The sequence below is a fragment of the Pseudorasbora parva genome, chromosome 8, assembly GCF_024679245.1.
Source record: "Pseudorasbora parva isolate DD20220531a chromosome 8, ASM2467924v1, whole genome shotgun sequence".
In the NCBI taxonomy this organism is placed as follows: domain Eukaryota; kingdom Metazoa; phylum Chordata; class Actinopteri; order Cypriniformes; family Gobionidae; genus Pseudorasbora; species Pseudorasbora parva.
The window spans coordinates 33,746,682-33,774,424 of NC_090179.1; the positions used below are offsets into that span (position 1 = coordinate 33,746,682).

Below are 27,743 nucleotides of genomic sequence, written 5' to 3' on the forward strand. Positions count from 1 at the left end.
AGAGATGTCCTTTTTGTAATGTTGCTGTGTGACCATAACCAAAATGAACTTCTCCCTAAATTCATATCAGGAACCTTGAACTGTAGCACTTTCATAACCAAATGAGGATGTTTTAGGCACGTCCCTTATGTTCTATAAAGGTTCAGGATTTTTTTTAACTTTAGATAACTTTTAGGGAACGTCACACAAGGTCGGTTGTTTCTTTAAAAAAAAAAAAAAAAAACTTAAAATTATACTGAAACTGGGCTGGGGTTTCTATTTCCTGGAATGCTTTGCCATGCTCGAAAGGGAGAGTAAATGCTAAAATTATGTATATAATACTTTTGTGTAAATTTTAATGTTAAGTGGGAGTTTCAGTAGTGTTGAATGTTTTTCTATGCTAACTAAGAAGAGTTTCTGTTATGTTGGGTTTTTGGGAGGTTATTGTGATGAGGAGCGTGAGCTTAAGGTTGAGATGTATATCAAATGTTTTATATCATCTTACTCATTCAGCAATTGATATGCTATGCTAATGCTATCAAAGTATTGTGTTACCAATTATATTATTAGCTAGTTTAGGCTAGCCAAGCTTTCACTACTAAATTAGTTTCATTAATATAAGTTGATCATTTTAAGTTAATTTAGGAATTAGCTCACGTATTTCAAGTTAAGAGCAATTAAAAAGTATGAGTTCAAAATAAAAATCTGCCAGTTTTGCTTAGGCCTACTCGAAATTTGAATTTCTTAATTTAAAATGTTGATGTGTGTGATTACCGCAAAGATTTTGAGGTTTGCTGATTTATTCCGGTTTACAGTGTACTGACAGATCCATTTTAAACCTACAAGTTAAAGCTCAAACTACAAAATGTATTATTTCCACAAAGTCAAAAACATGAAATGTAAAGTTTCAGATTTAGAGAAACACCAAGTAAATCAGAAACCGCTTGTACTCTTGGAATCAGCCAGTGAAATAAATGAAAGTGCAAATGAGAAGAAACAAGAAGCAACCAAAGTAATACTGTAATACAGTGTGTGAACTGAATAAATCCGTGTACTCCATTAAACATGGTTTAAGAATATGTCTTATATCTCAATCCATTGTAGGCTTTAGAGAAATGTTTGGTGTATATCAAATATAGGTGAACTGCTTCAGATTTCCAAGAGGAACATAACCTTTAAATAATTAGTTAAGAGAATATTAGGTTTATATATGTTTAAATTAATTTCCAAGAAGTCTCAGATTTCCCAGAATACCTCAGATCAAGAAACAGTTGGCGGTTTGGCAAAAGAGAACATTTTGTTCTAAAGCATGGCTCGGAGAAAAAAAGATAAGCTTTGATTCTAATCAGGATACACTGGCGGTAGAGTCTTAAATTGGGGGGGGGGGGGGGGGGGGACTTCGCTCATAATCCAAATTATGATTATATCCCATTACTGACATTACGACAAGCGCAGAGAGCATGCTTAAAATGACACTATAGATTCTTTCTTGTTAAACAGGAAGTTGTGGCATTATGATAGACGTCTGTACCGTCAATTGAAGTTTGTCATCTGCTGCTGTTTGCTGTAGTGTCTGGAAAAAGCTTCAGCTCATTGTGGTTCCTTCTATATCTCCTTGTGGTTCCCTTCTATATCTCCAACACATGCAGCTTATAAAAAAAATAAAAAAAATACCCTTCATGACATCAAAACATCTTCCTGTAGAGCTACTCGTGTGAGTTGTTCTCTCTCCTCCCCCTTTTCTCTCTCAATTCATCTCCTCTCCATCCACTGCGAAGTGCAGTAGCTGAACCTGCTCTCCCGGGGTCACTTTTGATCATCTCCGGGCAGGAAACGTTATTGAAGTGTATGACACCCTCTTTATGGCTAAGATACCCTTTTCTCATAGGTCACGAGGGACTGCAGCTGGACTTGAGGAGGTTCTGGGGCTGAGGTTTTAAAGTTACACTGCTGAGATTGGGTGGACCCTGGTGGAACTGGTGGAGAACATTTACCATTCGTCGTGTTGATTTCCAGGTGAGATTCTCTCATTTTCTGGGCTGGTTTCAAAACAAGAACTTATGATGGAGTGTGTGTTTGTGTGTATAAATGAGAAAATCAGAGTGTGGGCATGCATGCTTGTTTCCTCTGCTATAAATAGTTACTCTACCAATGCAGTTTGAACAAATCTTAGATTTGACATGTTTTATTCTTGTGTATTTGGCACGTTCAGTTATACACCTACAGTATGATACAGAGATATGAATACATTTTTGTACATTCTATCAGACAAAAAAAATGTTTCATTTAATAAATTGCATTGTGGCAAAACAAGCTTACTTACAAAATTGAGCGAGATTTTATATTATATTATATTATATTATATTATATTATATTATATTATATTATATTATATTATATTATATTATATTATATATACCTTCTAAAATTTAATACTGTAATGAAAAAATGTAATGTTGACAGTTATTTTGCCATTAGGATATCGTTAAACTTGAGGTGTGAATTCAATGCTGATGTTTCTATAAATAACTAGTGATTTTCCACTACTGACGGTAATAACAAGCCATACGATTAAGTGCTGAAATAGACTTTCTCTTGTCTTTGAAGAGTTCTTGAAAGAATGATGATGCAATTAGTAATCAGTGGAACAGTACTAGAAAGGGGACAAATTATGATGGTAATAGCAGGGTTTTTGGACCCACTATATATTAGGATTTGGATGCATTAATTAATTCCTGTACATAGTTACATTTGTAATTACACAGTAGGCACTTCCCTTACACCTAACCCTACCCTAAACTTACTCATACCACCACACCTGTTCCTAACTCTACCCGTATCCCACCTCAATATCAATATTGTTTTGCAATATAATTTGAACACAGTAAGTACGAATTATTATATAATTATATTGTACTTATTTTTTGATGTTATATTGTACTTAAGTCCACCTAATATAAAGTGGGGCCGGGTTTTAGTGTTTTTTTAAAAGTTCTTTTTAAAGTACTCTATGTGTCATATTAAAAAGCCTTGAAGTTGTCTCCAGGCTCTGTCAACCCTTTATCATTATATAAAAAAGTTAATCTTTACAGAAAGAAAAAAACAAAACAAAACTGTACATCAACCATGTTATTATATCACCATGCAACCCCCCTTGGAAAGTCATGAACTATTCCATTAGTATGTCACTTAATTACCATAATATCATCATCCTTTCAAGAAGTGAAAGGTTTTTTTTAACGTTTTTTATTTAAACCATCATAGCCTATATATAGAATGAATAAAGAAAAAATGCTACTTCCATATATTTTCCAAAAATGGATCCTCGGAAAACACCAATGGCATCCATTTTGTAGCGTGAGTGGAGTGCACATGAAGTGCTTAACATGGTAAAAAGAAAATGCAGACTAGTTAGATTTTTATGTGTGATCAACAATCTCCTTATTGCATGACCTATGGAGTTTTTTGGGGTCATACGTCTCTGCATTGATTTAAAGACACAATATGTATGGTTTTTGGATTAAAATATACAAAAAACACTAGAACAATGTTATATATTTGTTGATTTGTGTACTTCCATTATTCCAAATGTTTACAACAAGTCAGTGCAGCTATTTTAACCAATGTAACGCCATGGAAACCATGTAAACACAATGTGTTTTTTAGACAGGAGAGCAACTGTTTGGACCAATTCATCGACAGAAAACTAATTATTGATATATAGCTCAACACATTCTTATTGTTTGAATCTCTTGTTTTCTTGATTTACAGTTTCTACCCCAAAATTGGTAACACTTTAGAATAATATTTCCTTGTTAATAAGTAACTATGCAGGAAGTAATGCAGGACTAATGTGTACTTTGTGTGTAATGTGTACTACATTAATAATTCAGCTACTACTATTAACTCATTTGGAAAGAAGCTGAACTAATCAGTAAATAATATCAAATTTACTTAATTACTTAATGAGATTAGCCTCATTTATAACTATTAAGTAACTGACAAATTATAAAGAATATTATTTTATATCTGAGACTTAATCAGTTATCTTTTTTCAGAATAAAGTCATCAAATGCATCAGTAATTACTCGAGTGTTAGTCACTCTGCAGGAACTACTAGTGATCTGAAACAAAAAATAATTTTCCAAATTACTATTAGTTCCTGCAGAGTGACTAACACTTGAGTAATTAGTGATGCATTTATGCACGTTAGGAGTAAAAACAGACGATTACTCACATCTCAGTTGTGATTAGTAATTAGGTAGCAATTCTTAAACATTTTTCATAGTAACTTATTAGTTCTTAGTGACGCCAGTGTCATTCAGTAATTGATTACATAATAAGGAACTATCTTAGTCTTAGATTTGATATTAGTTACTGATTAGCTTGTTTCCATATTAGTTAATAGTAGTATATGTAACCCCGAACCGCCTGCTCCAAGCGGGACTCGAACCCTGGTCCGCCGGCATGAGACTCGGACGCTCTAGCAAGGAGGCTACAGGCTGCAACCTCTAGTGCCAGTCGCTAGAGCGTCTCTTGAGGTCAGAGGAGTTAGGTTTACTTGCACAGCGACTACTAGCTAGCCTCTGTTACACTCACCCCTTTAAACCTCACTCCCATCCGGGTCACGGCACCAATGCAACCCCTCCTGTTCAAACCGCCCGCTCCAAGCGGGACTCGAACCCTGGTCCGCCGGCATGAGAGTCTAACACTCTAACAAAGAGGCTAGAGGCTGCAACATCTAGCGTCAGTCGCTAGAATGTCTCTTGAGGACAGGAGTGAGGTTTACTTGCAAAGTGGCTACTAGCTGGCCTCTGTTAAACAGTTATTAATTAATGACGGACCAGTATTCTAAAGTGTTAACCAAAAAGAAGTAAGAGCTTTATTTAAAATAACAGTAATAGAGCATTTTCCCACAATGTTTTGAAATGAATTGTGGGAACACAATTAGCAACATTTAGCATTGTTGCAACACCATTTAGCAACACAAGTCATCCAGCATTTATTAGATGTTTTAAAAATGACTGTATTGTGAAACAAGTGTCTCATACCAGCTATCGAGCAAATGCACAGTGTACACACTTTCAACACACTCAAATGTATTTATAGTATGATTGCGTTGACCAAGTAAAACAGTGCTGTGTTACCCCAATATTTTAATTGAATTGTCAAATACAGAGGCCTGTATAAGTATAGGAAGTTATAACTGAAATTACAAAGACATTGACATTGAAAAGATGCAAGGTAAAGACACTGGAGGCACCATTAGTTTTGTTCTGTACTTACATAATTTTCCTGCAGATTCAGTGTGTGCTTGCCTCAGGATGGGAGTTGGCTAGGGAGCGATTACACCATTCAGAAGGGCTGACAGGAGCTGCAGTCCACCACTCTTCTTTCAGACCTCCAGCCTGAATCTCAACAGCTCTCAGGGGTGCTCATTAAACCTGTAATTACAATAGCAAAACAAGAATAAAGCAGTCTAAACACATTACACAAGCAAAGGGAAAGGAAGTGGACAGGAACTCACCATTAAAGTAGATTATGTGTTTATCAATACTGTACAGTAACTGCTGACTGAAGAATCCAGCGTTGTCCGTTCCTTCCTTTCTGGACAAAAGCCTGAAAATAACACCCAGATTTTGACAAATACTATCGATAACATGACATTAAGTTTGCAGAAAAAAAGCGAAGTATTTTAAAGTATATTATTTCTGTAATATATAATACTCTTAAAAATGGCAAATATACCACAAGGGAGTCAGTAGGAACACAATCAAACCATGTGATTCATTACTCACTTCATCTGATTTTCCTTGCTGAACTTCAACGGTACAGTCCCTTTTGTGGTTTGGAACATGTCATTTTGGTTTAAATTAGATTTTTGTCCATATTTGTAATCTCTGGCATGTCAACTTTCATGTGTGAAAACGGAAAACATGTCATGTTTGACATTTAAAAGCATCACAGCATCCTTTTAAATTTGTCATGGGTATTTTTGTTGTTGTTGTGAATATTACATTCCACAAACGGTAAACAATTTGCATGCAGATAGCACATGTACGTCTCCAAGATGTCAGTTCATCTGGAAAGAATCTGCTTTGAACAATCATCTTAAAAAAGTCTTTAAAAAAGCCAGTTTTACCTACATGCTCAATCATAAACATCTTAAAGACATTTTCTAAGTGTCCTTTTAACATCTGACAGGAATTGTCTATTGGCATTTCAGATGAGTAAATACACGTACATCAATTTTTCCAGATTAAAACACGCACATCAAATAGACGTCTCCGAGATGTGCGTGTGCAATGTACTTTCTATTTGGCGACATGTGATCTAAACCACAACCAACTAATATCTAAAGGTGCCACCACATTGCCCACTTAGTCGGTGACGTAAAAATCAGACTATAAATCAAATACATTAATAAAATGCAAAACAGCTCAACATATTGTGAAATGACAGTATAATTTCCATAGATATCATCGTCGCTTCTTAGTCATTCACAGCAGAGCTGATGGGGAGGCTGTGTGTGTCATACAGCTTTCAATTTGTGATGTATTGTATGGGGGACTTTTGTGCATTTGCTGATTTAATCTAATTCTACATCTAAAATTCCTCTTTCAAGCTTTGAGAGTGTGCTCAGGTTACCCAGCTATTGATTTTTCCTCTGTTTTGCACCAGTAGGGCGAATCGCACACGTTGCTTTTAAACTGCCGGTCAGTTAGACCTGAATTGAATTTAAGTGTGACGCACTGCTGGTAGAACAATCGCTATAACAGCTAATGCTGTTAGTACGCCTGTGTTTGATTTTGCCAACCGAATAAGGAGGCCATAAGAGCTCAAGGTCTCTTATATAAAGCAGAGGTCAGTGAATACACTGCTTTTTCAAAAAAGCTATTTGGAACATAAACGTCTTTGTTTGCAGCCACATGTTGTGTAGGCTACTCTGTTCAAGCAAACTCACAAGAGTTCAGATACACAAGCACATCAGTCGAATTGATAACTTTACAATAAGGTTTCATCAGTTAACTACTTTAACATGAACTAAGAATTAATACGAATTCCACAGCATTTATTAACCCAAGTTCAAGTTTATTTCAACATGTAATAATCCATTATTATATTTATCATTAGTTCACGCACTGTGAACTAACATGATTATATTTTAAAATGAATAAAGATTAATACTGTTGTGAATGTACTGGTCATTGTTTTTCATGTTAGTCTATAACAAATGACACTTTATTGCCACTATTAAATTGAAGGCTTGTGTGCTTAAAGGGATAGTTCACCCAAAAATAAAAATTTGATGTTTATCTGCTTACCCCCAAGCGGCAACCTCCCGCCATCTCTCTTGAAGCCAATACGGAAGTAATGTAAACTGTAATTTCTTAACTGGCCACTAGAGGCAGGCTCCAGAAGGGAGCAGAATCTCATTGAGCCCCATGTTAAAATACCCAAATTTACAGCAGAAAAAAAAAACATGTTTACAGCCTGGTACAAATTGTGGTTTTGGCCTATAAGGCTAATTTTGATCTTCATGACAACTGTGAGGGGGGTGAATATTTTTATAACTCATTTGTTTACGTTATATAAAGCCTTCAAGTTCTGCATAATTAAGGGCGTGGTTACAAGTGGATAGCCATTTATCTGCTGTCTATAGTTATTGCGTCACCTCAGCTCCGCGCACATCCCGCCTTTTTGCCCATTTTCTGTTATCCGGGAGTGACACGCGATGACTCGCTGACAAGATGGCAACGCCCAGCTCGCCCCTACTTTAAGCTTCAGAACGACTTATCGGAATCCTATGGGTGACGTCACGGACACTACGTCCATATTTTTTTTTACAGTCTATGCTTACCCCCAGTGCATCCAAAATGTAGTGTTTGTTTCTTCAATAGAACAAAAATTTTAACTCCAACCATTGCTCGTATAATGCATGTCTATGGGGTGTATTTTTATAGAGCCACTATAAGAGTAAAAAAACACATGCATAAGAAACCATATTTAGGGTGACCAAATGTTCTGATTACCCAGGACAGACATTTTGGTTAGAGATAGTATTTTGTAATATAAGAATTTTATATCACTACAGAGGGGGCATACTTTTCAAAGGTGTCATGAACTTGTTTTAAAAAAAAAATCTGATATCAACTAATGACGTTTGTGTGGTTTTTACATTCAAAAACATCATAAGTAATAGGCTATTTTCTACACCGGTTTTGCGGCTCTCTCCAAAACGCTGGGTTTTGATGGGCGTGCCACACTGGAGACTTGGAAGTAAACACCCACGGCTAGGATTGGATACAATTTGCATATTTAATGAGCTATAGCTTCCCTGTCATATCTATGCCCCTGTCAGTTCAGTTCACATGAGGGAGGGTTGTTTTGAAAGTGGCAACCGGACTGATTCAAGTACGTCTTTATCAAACAAACACAATGATTTATTTCTCATCCACCCACGATTGATTGGACTATTATTTTTGTATTACATAGCCTGCACGAGTGTTTGATATAAACGCGAATCGCGCACACCCTTCAAATATCAAGTCAAGAGAGAGATAACAGTGCAGAACAAGAAAGGAATATTTTGAAATTCAAATTCATCTGCCTGACGTTTTGGTAGCCCGCCTGGAAAACACACCGCACCGGGACTTTGGGCTTTGCAAGCCCTGGCCCATACGTGTTTGAGTCCAGCGTGCTAAAGGTATGTTTCTGTTAGACACGTTCACATAAGCAAAATGATCTATAACAATGCAGTACTATTACATATAAAAACATGTTTTACTCACATAAGTGTGTTGCACCATTCCTCCTGTCAGATCCAATACAGACGAAATAGCATTGTGAGATTTGTTTACAAACGATCCCGCAGTGAAATTAGTTGGAAATCAGTTAGCTGGAACTTCATTTAAAATAAAGTTTTTAAATGCACATTCCTAATACTAGGATCCAAAGGAAGCTTGCAGCGACTGTGTTCTTTGACAACAAGGAATAGTGCAATATCTTGCTATCTTCCTCTGCATGTTTTTCCCTGCTGGCTAGCATGATTTGACGAGTCGATGGGTGGGGCTACTGAATTACACATACTTATTATTCTGTAGAGGTGGTGTTTCACCACTAGATGACTTCAGGATGAAGCACGCGATCGTTTTCTGGGCCTGGTGTCTATAAAAGCTTTTCTTTGACTAACAATGAAGTTTTTAGGTCTGAAACTTACAGGACAATCTTATATTACCATGACCTTTTATATATCAAAAGCTAAAGGGAAAGTTGATTTCTCAATTCATCACCCCTTTAAATGTATTGAAATTAATAAGGAATCTTTGAGTAAACATCAAGTATCATTTGAGTATCTCATTGCCAGAACGAGTGTCCTGGTTTTCAGTAATCAAAATATGATCACCCTAACCATATAAAACCCAGCTGTGACTCGTGGTGACACATTGATGTTTAAAACAGAAAATTACTTCCATTGACAGTCATCAAAATCCTGATGCGATCATATATATACAAACAGAGAGAGAGAGAGAGAGAGAGAGAGAGAGAGAGAGAGAGAGAGAGAGAGAGAGATGAATGAGTCATTTATACAACGCTTATCTATTACTGTACACTCAAAACGCTTTACCCTCATGTCAGGGATCTCCTCAACCACAACCAGTGAGCCATCTATGTAAATATATCTATATGATCGCGCCAGGATTTTGACCTTCATTGACGGAAGTAATGGTGCTGATGACATTAGTATGATGATACTAGATGAGTTTCTTCTGATATGAGGTAAAAAAAAAAAAAAAACCTTCAGTTTCTTGCAGAAACCGATCGTGTCGTGTCTTAAGACATCAATGTGTCGCCACGAGCCACAGAGTTTAATGTGGATTTGTTAGATTTTTTTAATATCACATTTATGGTTTTAGCACATGCCAACTAACATTACACAAATCACATTACTGCCACATACCAGCACAGGCAGCTAAGAATAGAGGTAGTTTCCTGTGCAGAATTTCCCCCATGATGATTTGTTGAGTGGTCGTTTGCTTCATGCTCCAAGTCAAATGTGCCCAGCACTGTCCCATTTTGGTTTGACATTTTAGTCTGACATTTTGATCTTTTGATAAAGCTTGGTGAAAAAATATTAGCAGACCTCTCCTCAACAAATCCCATGTAGTAAACAGGAGTCCAAACAGTGAATCTGGTGTTTAAAACAGTTAGCTCCATTTGAGGCAACATTCATGTCTGTGTAGCAGAATTGAAACAATGCGAGTCACGCATCAAAGTTTAATAGTTAAGATTAGGGGTATAATCAATATCAGTATGAGCGATACTAATAGTGCTCGTCTTAGAAACAAGAACGGGATATTAGTAGTGCAAGTGTAACTACGTTATTTCCCCCTGGTGTATAAATAAAGTTCCCAGAGCGGTGTTTTTGACTGTTGTTGGGCTGTTTGCTTTTCTCAAAAGGAGGAGCTGCAAACCCTTCATGTGGAGACTGGCAGCTGTGCAAGTCGGCAACAGAATGTTGAATTGAAATCAAGCAGAGACTGGCAGCAAGTTAAAAGTCTTTCCAAAGGTTAAAAAACAAGCTGAGCAATAGCATTTAAGATGAACTCCAGGGCCTATAGGGGATATGCAGTAGTGATGAAGGAGTGTCTAGCAGTGAGATTAATTGAGCAGCACATGAACCTTACGGAAATTGTGAAGCGCTATGAATAGCATTTTTCAGAGAGAATTCAAAGTGTACGGCTTGTCACTCATTTGTTAACAGAGAAAATACATGGTATATGCGCAGCTTCTGAGCAGATGTAAAGGGTCTCTGCCAACAAATATTGATCATGTCAAAGATCTGTGCAGGCAAAAGCATATGGAGACCTTAAAAAAAGAATACAAAAAACAAAACAAAAAACAGTTGAGGCATAAACCCATTATAAACCCACTCCATCCAGGCACATTTACAAAACTTTCCTTTCCCTGCCAGTTCAAAAGAACATGTTTTCTCAACCGTGAAATTAAGTTCAACACCAAGCGTGACATTTTGCCTTTAAAATCAACAACATATCATAAAATATATAGAAAATAGACAAGGACAGAATTCTGGTCAGAGTTAACAGATTATATTCATCCTTCTGAGCTGATGGTATATTATATTCTAATATTTGAATGTTCATCACATAATGGAGGACAGGAGATATATTCTTCAAGGGGAAAGAACACTAACTGAGAAAGCGACGGACAAACTGACATACTGACCTATACGATGCAAAAGGGGACTTCACATTTTCATAATCTGAAGAAACAGACACAGTAAGACTTGTCGTTTTGTATCATAGCATGGATATCCATTGGTCAGCTCCGGTCAGGTAGGAATAGGATGCGAGGGCCGTGAAGCAAACCGTTAAGCATATATGAAACCTTTTCTATTGAATTCATGTTTAATTCTCCATCAAATTCATGTCACATGCAGCTAGTAGTACTCGGGACGACATTTTTTAATTAATTAATTAATAACTACAACTAATGATTTGCTTTTAAAGAATTACAAGGCTTCTAGCAAGTTGAAAATTCGGATAAGAATGACTTTACAACTCTTTGTGAACCTTGATTACTCTTTTGAGTGAAAGACATTTCATTTTATTTTACATTCATACCACAGTGGATAATATTTGATGTACAGGTGTTAACCTGAGATGCTTTCAAAAACTCATAGTTGATCTTGCCTGGTTGAATGCACCTTGATTAAGGTTTCAAGCATTATGTTGTTTTGTTCTCACAGAAAACCACAGACATTGTGCAACTTGCAGCAACCGGAAGATTTTTGTTATCAATTGAAGTTCAATATTTCAATATAAACTAATTTATGAATGAGTAGTTAATGAGCACAAACAGTAGTCTTGAGTCACCCTTTCCATGGATTTTTCCATAGAAGTTATAATTACCACCTGAATAATTATAGAAAGTACCTTTTTAATAACCACTATGTTGTGCATGACAACAGCAAGAACATCTAGCCAAGTTTAACCGCATCATGGCTAAAAAAAAAAAAAAAAAAAGAACAGAAAAAATTAGGTCAGTGGTTTGCACATGTTTCACATGTGCAGAGTAGCTTACCATTGTTTTACTCTAGCAACCCTAAATACAGCAGTAGAGTATTTCGTAATGTTTTAAATTCATGTAATACACTATCCAGGGAGTCCATGATTGTATTTGTGGTGATTATTAAAGCCCCATGAAACCCCAAAACACTTTTTTTGAGATGTAAACAGGTAGGTTGCACATCATTGAAAACACTAAGGGTACTCATTAATGGTATTCATATGTGAAAAAAACTTTTTTTGCATTTTTCAGAGCGATTTCTGTCTTCCGGTTTGAAAAGCTGAGCCGGAGCAACGTCACAAATGCTGATGTCAGCTTGTGCTTTCGGCTCAAGTATGGGCTGCTGCTGACATACTGACGTCGACCGCTCCGAGCGATTCTCGATATATATTCATGACATAAAGCTCATTCAATCCAACCACTGCACTGTAGTAAGCATACAAGATAATTTAGTTAATATGCATTAGACAGTCACTTCTGTCAGGCGTGTCTTCCATCATTATTGTATGTTAGAGAAGTTTTGAAAGCAGCGTGCAGAAAAGTCAAGGAGGAAAGTGAGGGGTTATGCTGATACGAATTAACGTATGGGCGCAAGCGAGCTGTAACCGGGCGCCGTCTGTGGAAGCCTTTGCTGCAAAGGCTTGGTAAAGTAAAATTAATTTGAGGAATCGCACGTCGAACCTGCAAGCATTGACTAATTCTTGATCTAATTTATGTCAGGAGTGCAAAATAACGAACAATATTTTTGATGAATATCAACAAGAATCAAAAGCCGCCTTTTCGATTTATTCGTGGTCATAGACATGCACTAAACCGCATGTGTTCGGGCTCTTAGTGAAACAGTGCGCATATTTGGACAAATATAGATTTATTCTGGCTGCCGAGTGACAGCATGCATCGTCACATCAACCCAGCGCGCGTCGCTCTGTGCTTCAGATGCTTTCTCGCTGATTTGAAGAGCTGAAAAACTTGCGATCTCTGCTGCAATCCACTTAATGACCCTCATTTATCAAAAGTGAGTACACCAAATTTCCAGCGTACACCTTGCGTACACCCAAACACACGGTGACTTTGAGATTTATCAATATGGACGTTGGCGTACGGCACACTCAAATCCTACGCCAGCTCAGGAGGTGGTGTACGCACGTTTGAGTTAGTGGGAAAATGCGCAGGAAAACAATAACACCACAAAACGCACTGACAAATATATGCTAGGCCTTTATTATAACCCACTGTAAAAAAAAAACAAGAACATAGTAATTATAAACTTCAGAGTTTATTTTTGTGCAACATGGACTTCAATGTTTTGTGTGACACCAAGCATTTGATTTTTTAGGCATGTATTCCTCCAGTCGCGAGCCTGTGCGCTTTAGCTACCTGACGGTTCGGGGTTACGCCCGGCAGCTGCGCACGGACTGGGACTGAAAATAATTCAGACTGTCAAAATAATAAAATTGACATTCTTCTTCTTTTAAATAATAATAATAATAAAATAAATAATAACGACTCTTCTTCTAAATAACAATAAGCATCATTAATAATAAAAATCATAATAATAAAAGGAATCCTACAAATTGTCATGCAATTATTAATGTGAATGAATGGTACTCCTATCGTACACCCCAATAGCCTACCTACATGTGCCGTGATACGAAATTAAATGCTAATTGTTTCAAAATCATTGTTCTGTAAAATAATGGTAAATGGTAAATGGACTGCATTTATATAGCGCTTTTATCCAAAGCGCTTTACACTTTTGCCTCACATTCACCCATTCATACACCGACGGCAATGTCAGCCATGTAAGGCGCCATCCAGCTCGTCGGGAGCAACTGGGGTTAGGTGTCTTGCTCATGGACACTTCGACACTTGGTCAGGTGGAACCGGGGATTGAACCACCAACCTTCTGGTTTGTAGACAACCTACATGAACCACTGAGCCACTGCCGACAATAATGCATTGTGATAATTTCTCATCCAAACTGCTAGCCTATTTAAACTGCTGGAGTGCACTTCTCAACTGCCACACTGTTACTCGTAATTTATGTCCATATTTTGTTTTTGTGGGTGCCTTTAATCCCACTCTTTAAACTCCCAAATAAAAATTTTTCGCTTTTTTCCACTTCCCTGGTGATCGGCTCGATAGGCGCGTCTCAATCATCTCTCTAGTTCAGTAGTCAGGGCACTGATCAGGGAGTCAGCCCATTGACTTATGTCCTAATCAGTGCCCTGACTAGTGAACTAGTGAGATGATTGAGCGCGCCCGATCTCCACTTCGGAGAAGTTTCGCTTCTTTGCTGTCTTCTGTGTCCCCATGGCGTAAAATGAGGGCGTGGGGGAGGCGGAGACTTGAATATATAGGGGCGTGTTATTCTAATGACCATCGTTTTCAGTCGCGGTATTTATCAAGGGCAAGTATTGCGTACACCTGGATTGCAGAGGTGCGCACAGCTTCATAAATCAGGCGATGAGGAGTGTACGCATAATCTTACGCCAACATATACGCCCGTTTCTACGCAAGATTGATAAATGAGGGCCAATGTCTCTGAGCTCTCTCATTCGCTGTACTCATCCCTCATTTAATCTTTCTGTTGTAAACAATGCCAACGTGAACCAAGAACATGTCTCAGAACTGCTGTAACTGCCGCTGTTGGTATCGCTAATCTTGATGCAACTAATGACACTCCCCTATTTATGCAAACCATTCCCTCTTTCCACACAATACCCATCCCACCTTTTCAGTCGACCACTCCCCTTTTAAGAAGCCTTTTCAAATCGAAGGTGTGAAAAAACTCAGCTGCAGCAGGGGGGATTCATGACCCTTTAAGGTCTGACTACAAACGCAGTTAAATTAAGTGACAGTAAATTATGAAAGGACTGTGTTATCAGGATTTATATTTTTTCAGCTTAGTTCTGGTTATAGCGCATGTATTCTATAACCAAAATAATTCATTTTTCTGAAAGCAATTCATGATTATCAAATGGTTAATTGTGACAGTATTGAACTTCAGAGAAATATATGTCTGAATCTATTTTTATGATAAATAATAAGGCATACATGTATAATTTGGGAACTAAAAATTCGGAATCTTTGAACTTAATGGCATTGCATGTAGAATTCACTCATTCTAACCAAATAATAGAATTTGAGCACGTTTTGTGTTTACAGATTATGATGAACGCAACATCCAACGTAAGCAACTCTTCATGTGTGATCATGAACCCGTCGGCAGGTCACCTGCTGATGTCCATCTACATCATCGCCTTCATCCTGGGACTGCTGTTCAACCTGGTCACCATTGGTCCCATAATTCAACAGATCTGCAGAAAGAACATTCTAGGGATCTACCTTCTCAGCCTGTCTGTCTCGGATCTCCTGTACATCCTTACCATGCCTCTGTGGATCTATTATTTAAGCAACAACCACAAATGGACTCTTGGCCAGGGACTCTGTAGTCTGTCTGGCTTCTTTTACTACTCCAACCTGTACATCAGCATCTATATCCTCTGCTGGATCTCCGTCGATCGCTGCCTGGCCATCATTTTCCCTCTGCGAGTTAAAGCCTTCCGCCGCCAGCGCTATGCCTGGATCATCTGTGGGCTGGTCTACATTGTTGTCATGGCCTTGCACTGTTTGGTGCTGTACCTGGACAAGCTGCCAGATCCTCTGGATGACGGCGACCAGAGGTGCTACGAGACCTTCCCCATGACAGAACGCATCGCGATGTTCAACCTGATACGGGTCGGAGTTGGTTTCCTCTTGCCGCTGGTGGTCATCACGGTCTGCTACAGGTTGATCGCAGCCAAGGTGCAGCAAAGTAGAGGGGTGGATGAACAAGGCAAGCGCAAAGTGAGGGTTTTGTCAATGGGAGTCATTGGCATTTTCTCCTTTTGCTTTGCACCATACCACATCCTTCTGATGATCCGATCCATCGTTTTCTTTACCGTGGGAGATAAACAAAGCTGCATCATTGAACAAGCGATGTACTTGCCCTTCACTTGCTCCCTCGCACTGTCCAGCCTGAACAGCGTGGTGGACCCGGTGCTCTATGTTTTGGTCAGTAATGGAGTGAGGGACGACATGAAGTTGTCCTGTTGCAAAAACAAGCAGAGACAGGCAACAGAAAGCCCTCTTGTTGATAGCAAGTGGAAGACAAGAGTAACCAAACTTTGTTAAAACCAACCTCAGTAGATTTGCGTCTGATAGCACTGTATATTTGCACACACTGCTTTTGCACCCTTTCAGGAATTGTGCAAATCAGTTACCAGCACCAGATTGCCCAAGCCGCTTGTGCTGAAAGCAAAGGCACAATCATGCGGATGGGTGCTGAGAGTTAAGCTGTGGAGGGAGCAGCGTACATGATCTGGCGTACTTTCCTGGAATTCCACCACTGTGATCAAGACACCTTAAATGACCTTTCAAAAGGCAGAAACGCCTAACTACACTGCTGTCTACTGTCTGGATTATAATGCTTTTCTTTATTATTCTATGAATAACCGCCGACATAACGCTTGCTTTCTGCAGGTGGAGTTAGGTAATAAGCACCAAGTTTTGTAAGGAAAGGTCATCTGTAATAAGCTTAATCTACAATCAATGACATGTACTGACAATGTTGAGTGTTTAGCATCTGGTTAAACTGGATTGTGGTGGCTTACTGAATAATAATGCTGTTTTTGTGCCGAAATACTGTGCGAAAAAGTGATTGTTTAGTGACTTTTAATGATCATGTGGACTTCTCTTCTGGTCTCTCTTCTGGTCTCGGTCTTGACCACAACATTGCCGTCTGCAGATTTTATTATTATTATTTTTAACTGTGTCAAAAAAGATCTGTATATGTTTACAAATTATGGATATCGAGTGAAACAGGACCTGAATCACAGTCTTTGAAGGACCCTTAAATCACTTGAACTTTCGGTGTGAGAGCCGTACTCAGCCCAAGTGTTGTTGTTGTAGGATAAAGCCTTGCTTGTTTGTCCTGTTTAATTCAAAGATGACTCCCTGTAAATTACCATTAAACCAGATTTAGCCGTTACAGATTTAATCTTGATGTTAAAAAACAACCTGTTGCAATGTTGGCAATTTCAATGCACAGCATGTTGCTACTCTCATCTTTATATTAAGCTCAACAGATCCACATTTTCACTTCTGCAATTTACCATTAACACAAAGAAACAGTAAATTATGAAATAAAAGAATTACTCTGATTCAGACTCTCATGAAACATTTAAGGAAGTGATGCTTTCCTTACAGCTCTTTAAATGAAGGCAAAATGATTAGTGTTTCATTCAACGGGTGGGATCATCTACTGACAGTTTAATCACAATGCTTTCTGAAAAGCGAGCGACCCCGTGTTCTTGAGCGCTGATGAGGAGAGTTTGAGTAGCATCTCTAACCAGTATCACCCATGCCATGATACACTTTGTACAGTTTTGTTCCCCCACCTTCTGCTAGCATGATTGCCTCTATAGATGAGTGGCTCTTAGTCTTCTGTAAATCTGTGAGCGAGAGTGGCCTTCTGCTCTACTGTAAAATGCCTCGGACCAACTGAATAGAGTGATTTTGGAGTGTGAGTGAAGCAATGAATTGCAGCTTTGAGTACCTGATCTACAGTCTGAATGGTTTAAATGACTGCTCGCTTTCACCTATCGCACCAGATGCTGTTGTATCATTCATGGAAGATGAAAATGGGATAATATATAGTATTAGAACTTGTCTGCACTGTCATCCGCATATAGGACAGAACATTTCTGCAAGATTCACTTACGGCCACATTCTTCCATTAGAACAAACGTATTGCATCATAACGGAACTAATGTGTGCTATTTTGTATTACACAACGAAGCTGCTACTGAGTTCTCACCACAGCAGGAAGTCTGGAGGGATTTAAACGAGAACAGCACAGAACACTGTCTGCTCCCCTTCACTCGAGCAATTGATTTGCACCTTCCTGAATGCAGACAACAGATGTAGGTGAACGAGCACGCAACCTGGCACTGCATCAAAATGCTAATATTGATTTTGTTTAACTAAGGGCGGAATCTGATCAAAACATGTCTGAGTCATATTTTCACCCATGAAACATTGGATACTTGGAATCTATGTGTATACAAAGTTTGGGTTCATAAGATTATTACTAATCAAATTGTCCTTCATAAATGTATTCACCACTTTGAATGAATGACTAACTATTATTCATGTGGTATCACTACAGAGCATGGAATGACCTTTTGGACTGAAAACCTCGGGACGTCTCAGAAAACAATTTATGGATTCAAAAATAAGAAAAGAGGTTGTTAGGGTTGTTGCAGTTGGGATCATACGCCTCATTATTATTCTCAACCACTTTGTCATTACAGTGCCTAGTGAGACAAAGGGATGACTCTAAGGGTGCGTTCACACTTGTCATGTTTGGTTCGATTAAAACGAACTCTGGTGCGGTTCGATTGATATATGAACGCAACACGGACCAAAGACATGTGAACGGACGAAAAACCGGACGTAATGTCACAAGATGCGACGCATAATGCAGCTGATTTGACGACGCGGAATGATCGGTGTATCCAAAATGATTAACTTTAACGTAAGAGGGCAAACGTGGAGCAACGAGGAAGTGCCTAATCAATATTTGGTCAGACGAGCATGTTTCGAAAATGCTAGAAAAAACACACAAAAAGCATACCTGGCTCTTCTCATCAAAGTTCCTGTGTTGCCCATTATTAGCAGGTACAGACGACAGAACGGCCGTCTCTTTTGCATAAGAGTCGCCTGTCTCTTTTCTGCACAAAGGAGGAAATCCTGCTGCTGTTTTGAATGTTTTGAACATTTTATGAGCTCTTCATGAGTTCTCAGTGGGTAAAAATAATGCCACATGTACACGCATAAAATGATCGCGTTTAATCCAGCACACAGTGTTGTTTTGAACATTTCATGAGCTCTTCATGAGTTCTCTGGTAAAAAATAATGCCATATGTACACGCATAAAATGCCCGCACGTGTAATCCGCACACAGCATTGCTTTGAATGTTCGGTAAACGAGCTCCTACGTCATATAAGCCGACCAATCAGGTTGTGAGCGTCTCCCTGTGCCTTTGGTTCGGTAACTTTAGGTTCGCTGTTAAAAATGCCCGTGTGAACGCTAAGCGGACCAGGACTATTATGTTTGTTTTTGTTATTTGGTCTGGACCAAATGAACCAAACTAACCGAACTACAAGTGTGAACGCACCCTTAATGAGAGACCAGGGGCCTATTGCACAAAACTAGAATAAAGGATTAGGCCGGGATATCTTGGTGATCTTTTTAGTACACTGCTGTCATGTAAACGTACCCTGAAGGCACACCAAGAATGATAACAATAAAGAAAGTATATTAATTAATAAATTGAGCCAGGATATACAAGATATCCCGGCTTAATCCCTTATCCTAGTTTTGTGCAATAGGCCCCATGAGATCAATTCAGTCACCACAATGACCAAACTTGCAGGTCCATGCAGGTCAACGAGTATTTCATATGGGATTGACAATTTATTGTTATGCAGCAACAAAGGTGTAATATTTTATTGAGTTTCATTCATCACCACAGGCATTTGTTGAATGCCTTAATAACAAGAAGAGACTAAATTAGCTATAGAAATGAGCAATTCACTGTTTTTCATTTATAATTTTTGATTACAGGGATTGTTGAATTTTGCTGAAACATATTTTTGCATATTAGCTTTCCCCCTATTTTGCAGACAGTAACAGGTCTAAATATTGCACACAGACCTTTAAATAAATGGTTATGGTAAAATTATGTTTTTTCGAATATTCCCTTTCATGCAGTTTGCAAAAGCTGATTGTGAATGTAAACGTTCTGCAAAGTTGTAAAGCCGAGAGTCTACAATAAATAAAGTTATTGCCCTTTTAAAAGAAAAAAGAGAAAAAAAGAAATCGACTTAACTACCAGTCATCTGTATTTCGAATCCCACTGCTTGACAGGCATCACTAGAAAATAAATTTGCATAATGCCTGTCTATGTTGTACATCCGCCCGCGTACAACATAGGCAACTTGACCAACCATCAACTGCTTCTCAAAAGTTCAATGCAGGATTAGCAAAACACTTGCTCTTGAAAAATGGGTCAGTACCAAAGACTGTAAAAAAACCTGTTTTTTTGACTGTTTTTGAAACCTAAAGTTGGCCACATGTCGATGTGGGACAGGCATCCCAACTGGCAAACTTCATGTGCACTTTCGGTCTTGTGGACTTACAATGGCCGCTGTGTGCGTGTGTTTGTTAAGTCCATGAGACAGCAGCGTGTCCCATTTGTCATTTTAGGTCACAGAAGGGTGCTTGTGAGGGCACATACTGACCTCCCTTTGAGGTCAATATGCGCCCATGATGCACACTTCTGCCGAGTCCAGGTTAGGCAGCGGACTTCTTCCTGGCAGTCAAAGCGGCATTATGTCTTGAAAGTGCTGTCTCAGAGGAAGACTGTGAGGGTTTAGGGTGCCATTTGGGACAGGGCCCAGAGCGAGAGAGCAAAAGCACACCCGTGAAGCTGTTGGCTGCGCTGCACAGGTCTTCACAAAATTAAAGCTACACTGTGATATTTTTCCCCATCTAGCGGTGTAAAGGTATATGACCATCCAGTGAATAATAGTTTCCGTTCCTCTCAATTCTGATTTCGTTTTAACTCCTACGGTGGCCGATTTAGTCCAAGATTAACATGGCAATCCCCCCTCTTCACATTCGACACGGTGCCATCGGGTGTTAAAACGCGAATGGCGAAGCTTGAATTTATGGGTATGTCCCTCTTTGGCTAATGTACTTTCAAGATGGAGGGGCAACATGGCAACCAGCATTCGAATCCCTCACCCGTATGTATTTTCAATGGCATATTATAAACTTACGAGAATACTTTATAACTTGAAATAAGTAAATATACATTAATGAGCACATATATCTTTGAAAGAACTAAGTGTTTTTAGCTAAGAATAAACTAAAAAAGTTACACAGTGTAGCTTTAACAATGTCACGAAATCAACAATCACCAAAGATGTGTGTTTTTGGCTGCCAGGGCAAGAAAACCCTGTACAGCTTCCCAAAGAACCTGTGTTAAGGGGACAGTGGATGGAGTTTGTTTTTCCCGGTTCAGCAAAGGAGTTCCGCAAGTGTTTTTGTTGCACATTTTTGTTGCACATTAAGTAAACAACATGAACATATAATGTTAGTTAATTTATCAATGGAACATGCAGTGCACGGTGTGATACCAAAATACTTTTGTGTAGTTGATTATTATAGGCAGGGCTCCAGACTAACTTTTTGCCTTGGTTGCACTGGTGCGCCTAACTTTTTTATTTAGGTGCACCAGCCCAAAATTTAGGTGCACCCAAAAATGTCCCCGGCTCGCATAATATCAATTTCAAGAACACCTTTTTATCACGTTCCATATAAATTAATATATATTTTGTAAATGACAACATAATATATGCTGTAACACAGGAATTAAAATCAAGGAAAACAATGCTTTGAACATCAGCCTACTATTTTAAAACTACAGTTTTAACAAAGCATTATAAATTAATTTAAAAAAAATTAAATAAACTCATAATAAATAAAAATACAGAATTTTTTATTTCCTCTGCCTGCTATATTATATCACGCTTTGATTGTCATAATTATGTGGCAATGTTACTAGTAGGTTGTGGTAGACTTATTTTTTATATTTCTTAATAAAATTGGGCCAACTGGAACAAATGTTATAATGACGGGTAGATCACCACAGGAAAGTTTTTTTTTTTTTTAAAAAAGCAGAAAGTAACATTGCAGCAGGCACAACAAATTAACAACTAAGCGTTTCAGTTCACTCTAGAGCCCTGATAGGTGTCTGTTTGTTTATTGTAAAACCACTCAAAACAAAGAAATTATAGTGGGAAAATATTTTGAAGTAAATTAATTATTTCATATTAAACCTAGGGGATTTTGTTCACACAAGACACATTTCTTCATTAAAATGCACTAATACCCATTGCTTTTTATGTAAACGACACGCACGTGCAAACCCGCTTGCTACACTCTAAAAAGTGCTGGGTTAAAAACAACCCAAGTTGGGTTGAAAATGGACAAACCCATAAATTGGGTTGTTTGATTGGGTCCATTCACTGTGTTCAAACCACCACATTTCTGGGTTTGTTCAGTTTCAACTCAACTTGGGTTGTTTTTTAGAGTGTACTGCTAACGTTAAGTCACTAGTTCATAAACCAAATCATATCTTCAAAAAACATGAGTAAACACACGCAAATGTTGTAAAACTCACGCATGACATGGCCCAGATAGCATTGAGTCAGTGTTGAATTTCCATCAGAATCATCATTTGGTTGAGGTTGAAATTTCAATGCTAAGCGTTAACGCTTCCCATTTACTTTGAATGGGTGACATCATCTGTTGCCGAACTGAATTGTGGGTTCCGTCGCGTCGCTTCACTTGCGTTGCAAGCATAGACCGTAAAAAAATATGGATGACTCGACATCTTCCGTTTGGCAGATTTGAAGCTTTTAGGCGGCCTGCACGGCGCGGACATCTTGGGACCGAGTCTGCGCAGTAGAGAGCAGGAAATACAGTCGCGATATCAAAAGCCCGCCCACACTCTCGCAAATGCAGAACAATTAATTATGCTGGTGTGAAATAAACAGTTATGAAATGTAGAAATTAAAGCTAAAGCTCCAATCTGCTCCTAAAAATTTCGAAAAAAGTCAGTTAGTGCCTCAGTGACAACTTCACTCAGAGAAGCCATCAGTCTCAGGACTGGGACGTCACACCCCCCGTTTTTATAGCATCAAATAACTAACTCAAACTAAACTTATTTTAAAAAACGATCCCTTGAAATGAAATCATCGTGATGATAACTGCCTTCAGTGACAGAAACTAACTTTGGGGAAAAAATATTTGAAGTGTAATTTTATTGTTTAGTTTGCCTCGCGTCCATTAGAAAACACAGAGGGGCGGCTATACTGGGACCGGTCACCAAGGGGCGATCGAGGCGCGAAAGCTTCAGTAAATGAGAGGGAGACTGCAGGCTTGGTTGCAAGCGGCAGAAGTTGAAGATTTCTCAACTTTTCAAGCGCCAGCGCAGGCGTCATCCAATCAGATCACCGTATGCAAATATCCTTGAGCAGGCGCTAGCCAATCGCGTTAGTGCTCCGTGAAACATCCAGAGGCAGCTCCCGCCTCCCGGACGAGTATGTGATATTCTCCCCGCTGCCGATCCTTTTTAGGAATTAATATACCCAACAGCTTCGAGCACCTGTGCAGTGCACTGACAACAACTGCAGGGGCAATCGCAGTCACACACAACACCAAATCGGCATCCATTTCGTCTCACAGACTAGCTGTCAAAAAAGGCGTTTTTTTGTGTTGTGTTGTTGTGGTCCAAGCGGCAAGTAAGTTTTAATGTGATTGGCTGTTGTCGACGATCACGTCAGCACCAAGCTTCAGCCGCGCCCTCCGTCAGGCATTTTTTTGGTGGCCGCCAAATAATTTTCAATGCATGCTGTTTAACTCTAACGCCCGTTTCACACATACTCCGTCTGCAGTGCGTGTGCGTTGCGTATTTTTTTCCGTACCCATGTTAACGGATGACAGCTTTCACACTGCACGCGGATGCTGTCCGTCAGTCCGTTCCAGGAGCGTTGCGTCTGCAGCAGTGCACGGATCGTTTTCGTACCGAGTCTATTTTTTGCTGCGCTGCGCTGCGTTGCGTTGCTGCATTAAAGTGATAGAACATTGTTCGCATTAAAATAAACATGTACTGACGCGAAAATCTAGTAATTTCAACACGGATGCATATCATTTAAAATATACTCTTGTTTCAAAGTCAACACATGGCTTTTTTTCTCAAGTAAAGCAACAAAACGACACCTTACCTGGCATTTAGGTAAAAAAATGTGCCATAATGGAGAGCACTCGTACTTTCTTGGAGGTGAAATGCAAAGTTATTTTTGACCTGCAGGATTTCTTTTCAAAGGGTTTAAAAACGAAAGAAAAGACGAGAGTCGGCTGTTTTTGAATAGCCTATTCTAAGTTTCTAATTTAAAATGTTTATGATTTTAGGCTATAACCTATGTTTAAATGTTTTGCCTTTTGTGTGCTAAATCTAAAGTATATTAATATATAAATATGAATTAATGAATTGAAAACAAAATGTTGTTTAAATGTAGGCTTGTAGCCTACGTTAACCTGTCTACTCAGAAAGATTAAAAAAAGAGAATTGCAATTCTGATGAGCCAAGATCAGTAACAACTTCTGGATTTTAAATAAAAAAATCATTAATTAATGCTGTGTTTGTGGTATGTAAAAGCGGATCAGTTGCGGACTGCAAACGCAGCATATGTGAAAGGACTACAGGGTGTGGGGCTCCTGCAACGCACACGCAACGCAACACGCACCGCACACGCACTGCAGACGGAGTATGTGTGAAACGGGCGTAAGGGACTTGGAAAAAGAGCCTATTTTCAAAAAAAGTGGAGTGTTCCTTTAATGTTAAATTTATTAATTTGGTGCACTTTAAGAGTTCAAAATTCAGAGCTCAAACCCATATTCAGTGTGCAAATTGAGCAAAGAAAAAGTCTTGACTTTTTTTACTTGAACCTCACCTTTAAAGGGACTCTTACACTCCAATATAGTAATAATAATAATAATAATAATAATAATAATAATAATAATAGTTATATTATAAATCCTATGAGAGTAATAGCAATATATTGTAAAACGAATGCACTGGAAATAAATGAGTGAGATTTTATTTTGATGTAAACTGCAGTCGAGCATTTATTTTAGTGGAAAATATGTTTACAAACGCTCATTACAAATCCAGTAAAATGCAGCAATGGACAACTGTGCAGATATGAAATTGCATTTTTACATTTTCAAAAAACATAATTTAGTACGTTTATAAATCCATTTACATTGTGTGGACACATGCATAATGGTTCGTTTAGGCGTAGAGATTCACGTGGATAGCTCAAAATGCACACAGATAACACGCCACTTGGCTTTAGAAAGTGGCGTGTATGTTTACGCAAAGTCAGGATGTTATGTTGCAAGATGCTAGATCTTATTTTGAAGCTTCTGTTTGAGAAAAACTAACTAGCGAATGTTGAACATATTAATCCGGATGTTTACAGCTAGCAGTTCAGCAGAAGGGGCGAAGAAGAAAGGGGCGTTCCAGTCTGCAAAAACGGTAACCCACCCACACGATAAATGCCCATTTGTAGCCGCAGTTGGATGATATTGGTTAACTGAGATGTGGAGCTGATCGCGCACTTCTCTTTGCACAGTGCAAACAGACATTCTGTTTGATGAGGACACAAAACCTTATCGAGCTCTGACATCAATTTATGGCAGTCAGTGTTGTGGCAGGGCTCCACAGATAAATAAATGTATGGGAAACTCTGATACTTTACATTCTCCGCATACTACTGTATATGGAAAAATACAACTGGGGAGAACTTTCTTGCAGATTTGCATTATTCTACATATATAATAATGACTAATTAAATATTTTTCAAGAATTTACAATTACAACAAGAAACCAGTCATTTTATGACAACAACTAAAATTAAGAGCATACATATTCTAAGGGAAAACCACTATATTTACACATGATTTGACAGTTTATTTTAATAAATATTAAAAAGGTAAAAGGTGTGCATCATAGCTGACACCTGGATGAACACTTTACGATTGTTTTTTAATAACTATAAGGCTAGTATGTGCACTGCAGTGTAGCCTACATTGTAAAACAAAACATAAAACTATCGTCCAGTTTACTACAAGCTTTATTTGTAGATTGTTTATCGTCTTACCTCCCTCAAACTCATTGTATCTCTTTTCTGCTTCCCTGTCCCTGCTTCTTACAACAACAACAAAAAAAGGTTCTGAGAGAATCTGAGATTCTTATTCTGAGGATAAGATTATTACCAGACTTCTGTGTGCACTGCTGCACTGCAGTTGCGTCAGTTTGGTTTTGTTTTTCTGCATTGATTTGGTTACGTTGCATACAGATCCAATCTACATACATTGACAATGACAAGTATAATAAAATGTTAAAATTCAAGCTTGAGATTTTACTGGGGCACGTGCTCCAGTAAAAGGGGTCTAGCAACACCCCTGGTTCAGCACTAATAGAAATGGACAATTTGAGACATACAACAATGACATACCATCAACAGATTCAAGGCAGGAATATAGCAGCACGTACCTTGAACTGGTCAAAAATAGAAACCATATATATGTGTGTGTGTGTGTGTGTGTGTGTGTGTGTGTGTGTGTGTGTGTGTGTGTGTGTGTGTGTGTGTGTTTTGTGTTCATTTACAGTATTGATAGAAATTGATAAGAGAATAATGAAACAGCACAACCCAGAAAAAGATTATTTACAATTTATTGATAATGTAATATTACATGCATTTGTCCAGGTGCTGCCCTTGTAGCCTATTTCTCAGGTCTGTCTACAACTAGAAAAATATAAACACTGCATGAAGAGATTTTATGTGGCTGGAGCTACATATATCACGTCATGTCTTAATAAATGAATAATTGATCTGAACGCTTGATGGTTAATCAAAATATGCTACACGATGTTAAAAAAACACGAATGAGTTTCTGATTTGTTTATGTTTCTGTCAGCTGCGTGAGGATACAGTTTGATTTTTCATGTCACTAGCTTCAAATATGCCTCTTCGCAGCATAAAAGCGTTCAGATGGATATATAAGAATGCAAATAAAGTTAGACGGTAACAAACGTGACAATAAACGTGTTTCCTTGTGTTTTTGTCACATTGTTTTAACTGCTTGAGGTAACAGTTACTAGCATCAGTCGCGATTGCATTAATACAGCATCTAGTCAACAAAGTAATTACTTTTTAGTGATAGTGCTGTACATACCGTTTGTTGTCTGTTTTAAATCCGATTTTTAAGTGCCCCGCTCTGCTGCAGTCTCCATGTCAGTCGCATGCAAGATCACCGCGGTTGCGCGAGCACTTGTTTGCACACGCTTGCATGCAGTCTTCCGAATTTATTTTGTAGTAAGTAACAAAAAAGCTTTGGGAAAATGTACCGGAGTAAAAGTATACATTTTATGTAGGAAATATATAGGAGTAAAAGTTGACAGAAAAAAAGTAGATTCTCCCCAAAAATATTACTGATTATGTAAAGAACTTGGAGCGGTGCTGTAAATAACTTAACATTGTTGATTTTAAACCCATCTTGATCTATTTTTCATCATTGAAATAACATTATTTCAGGGTGCAAATCATAGACCGTAAAAAAATATGGACTACTCGACATCATCCGTTTCCGCTTGTCATATTTGAAGCTTTCAGGCGGCCTTGCACGGCGCGGACATCTTGGGACCGAGTCTGCGCAGTAGCGATTTCGGGACCGGAGTTGCGCAATAGAGCGCAGGAAGTAGAGCAGGAAGTACAAGTGCAATATCAAAAGCCCGCCCACACTCTCGCAGATGCAGAACAATTAATTATGTTGGTGTGAAATAAACAGTTATGGAAATGTAGAAATTAAAGCTAAAGCTCTAATCTGCTTCCAAAAATTTCGAAAAAAGTCCGTTAGTGCCTCAGTGACAACTTCACTCAGAGAAGCCGTCAGTCTCAGCTGTCAATCATGACGTCACACTCCCCGTTTT

At 38.5% G+C, this 27,743-nt stretch overlaps 1 protein-coding gene and 1 long non-coding RNA gene across 2 annotated transcripts; one reads left to right on the forward strand and one right to left on the reverse strand.

Moving 5' to 3' along the window:
* Positions 1–1,757: 1,757 nt before the first annotated feature.
* On the forward strand, positions 1,758–17,576 carry gpr184 (G protein-coupled receptor 184). The gene is made up of 2 exons (XM_067450990.1): positions 1,758–1,995; positions 15,238–17,576. Exon 2 carries the CDS (start codon positions 15,241–15,243, stop codon positions 16,243–16,245), a length of 1,005 nt encoding a protein of 334 aa, XP_067307091.1. The 5' UTR covers positions 1,758–1,995; positions 15,238–15,240; the 3' UTR covers positions 16,246–17,576.
* LOC137084646 (uncharacterized) lies at positions 5,282–27,388 on the reverse strand. The gene is made up of 3 exons (XR_010906775.1): positions 26,990–27,388; positions 5,507–5,598; positions 5,282–5,423 (listed from the first exon to the last, which is right to left on the reverse strand). It is a non-coding gene; the product is annotated as an uncharacterized lncRNA (long non-coding RNA).
* Between the last annotated feature and the right edge of the window lie 355 nt (positions 27,389–27,743).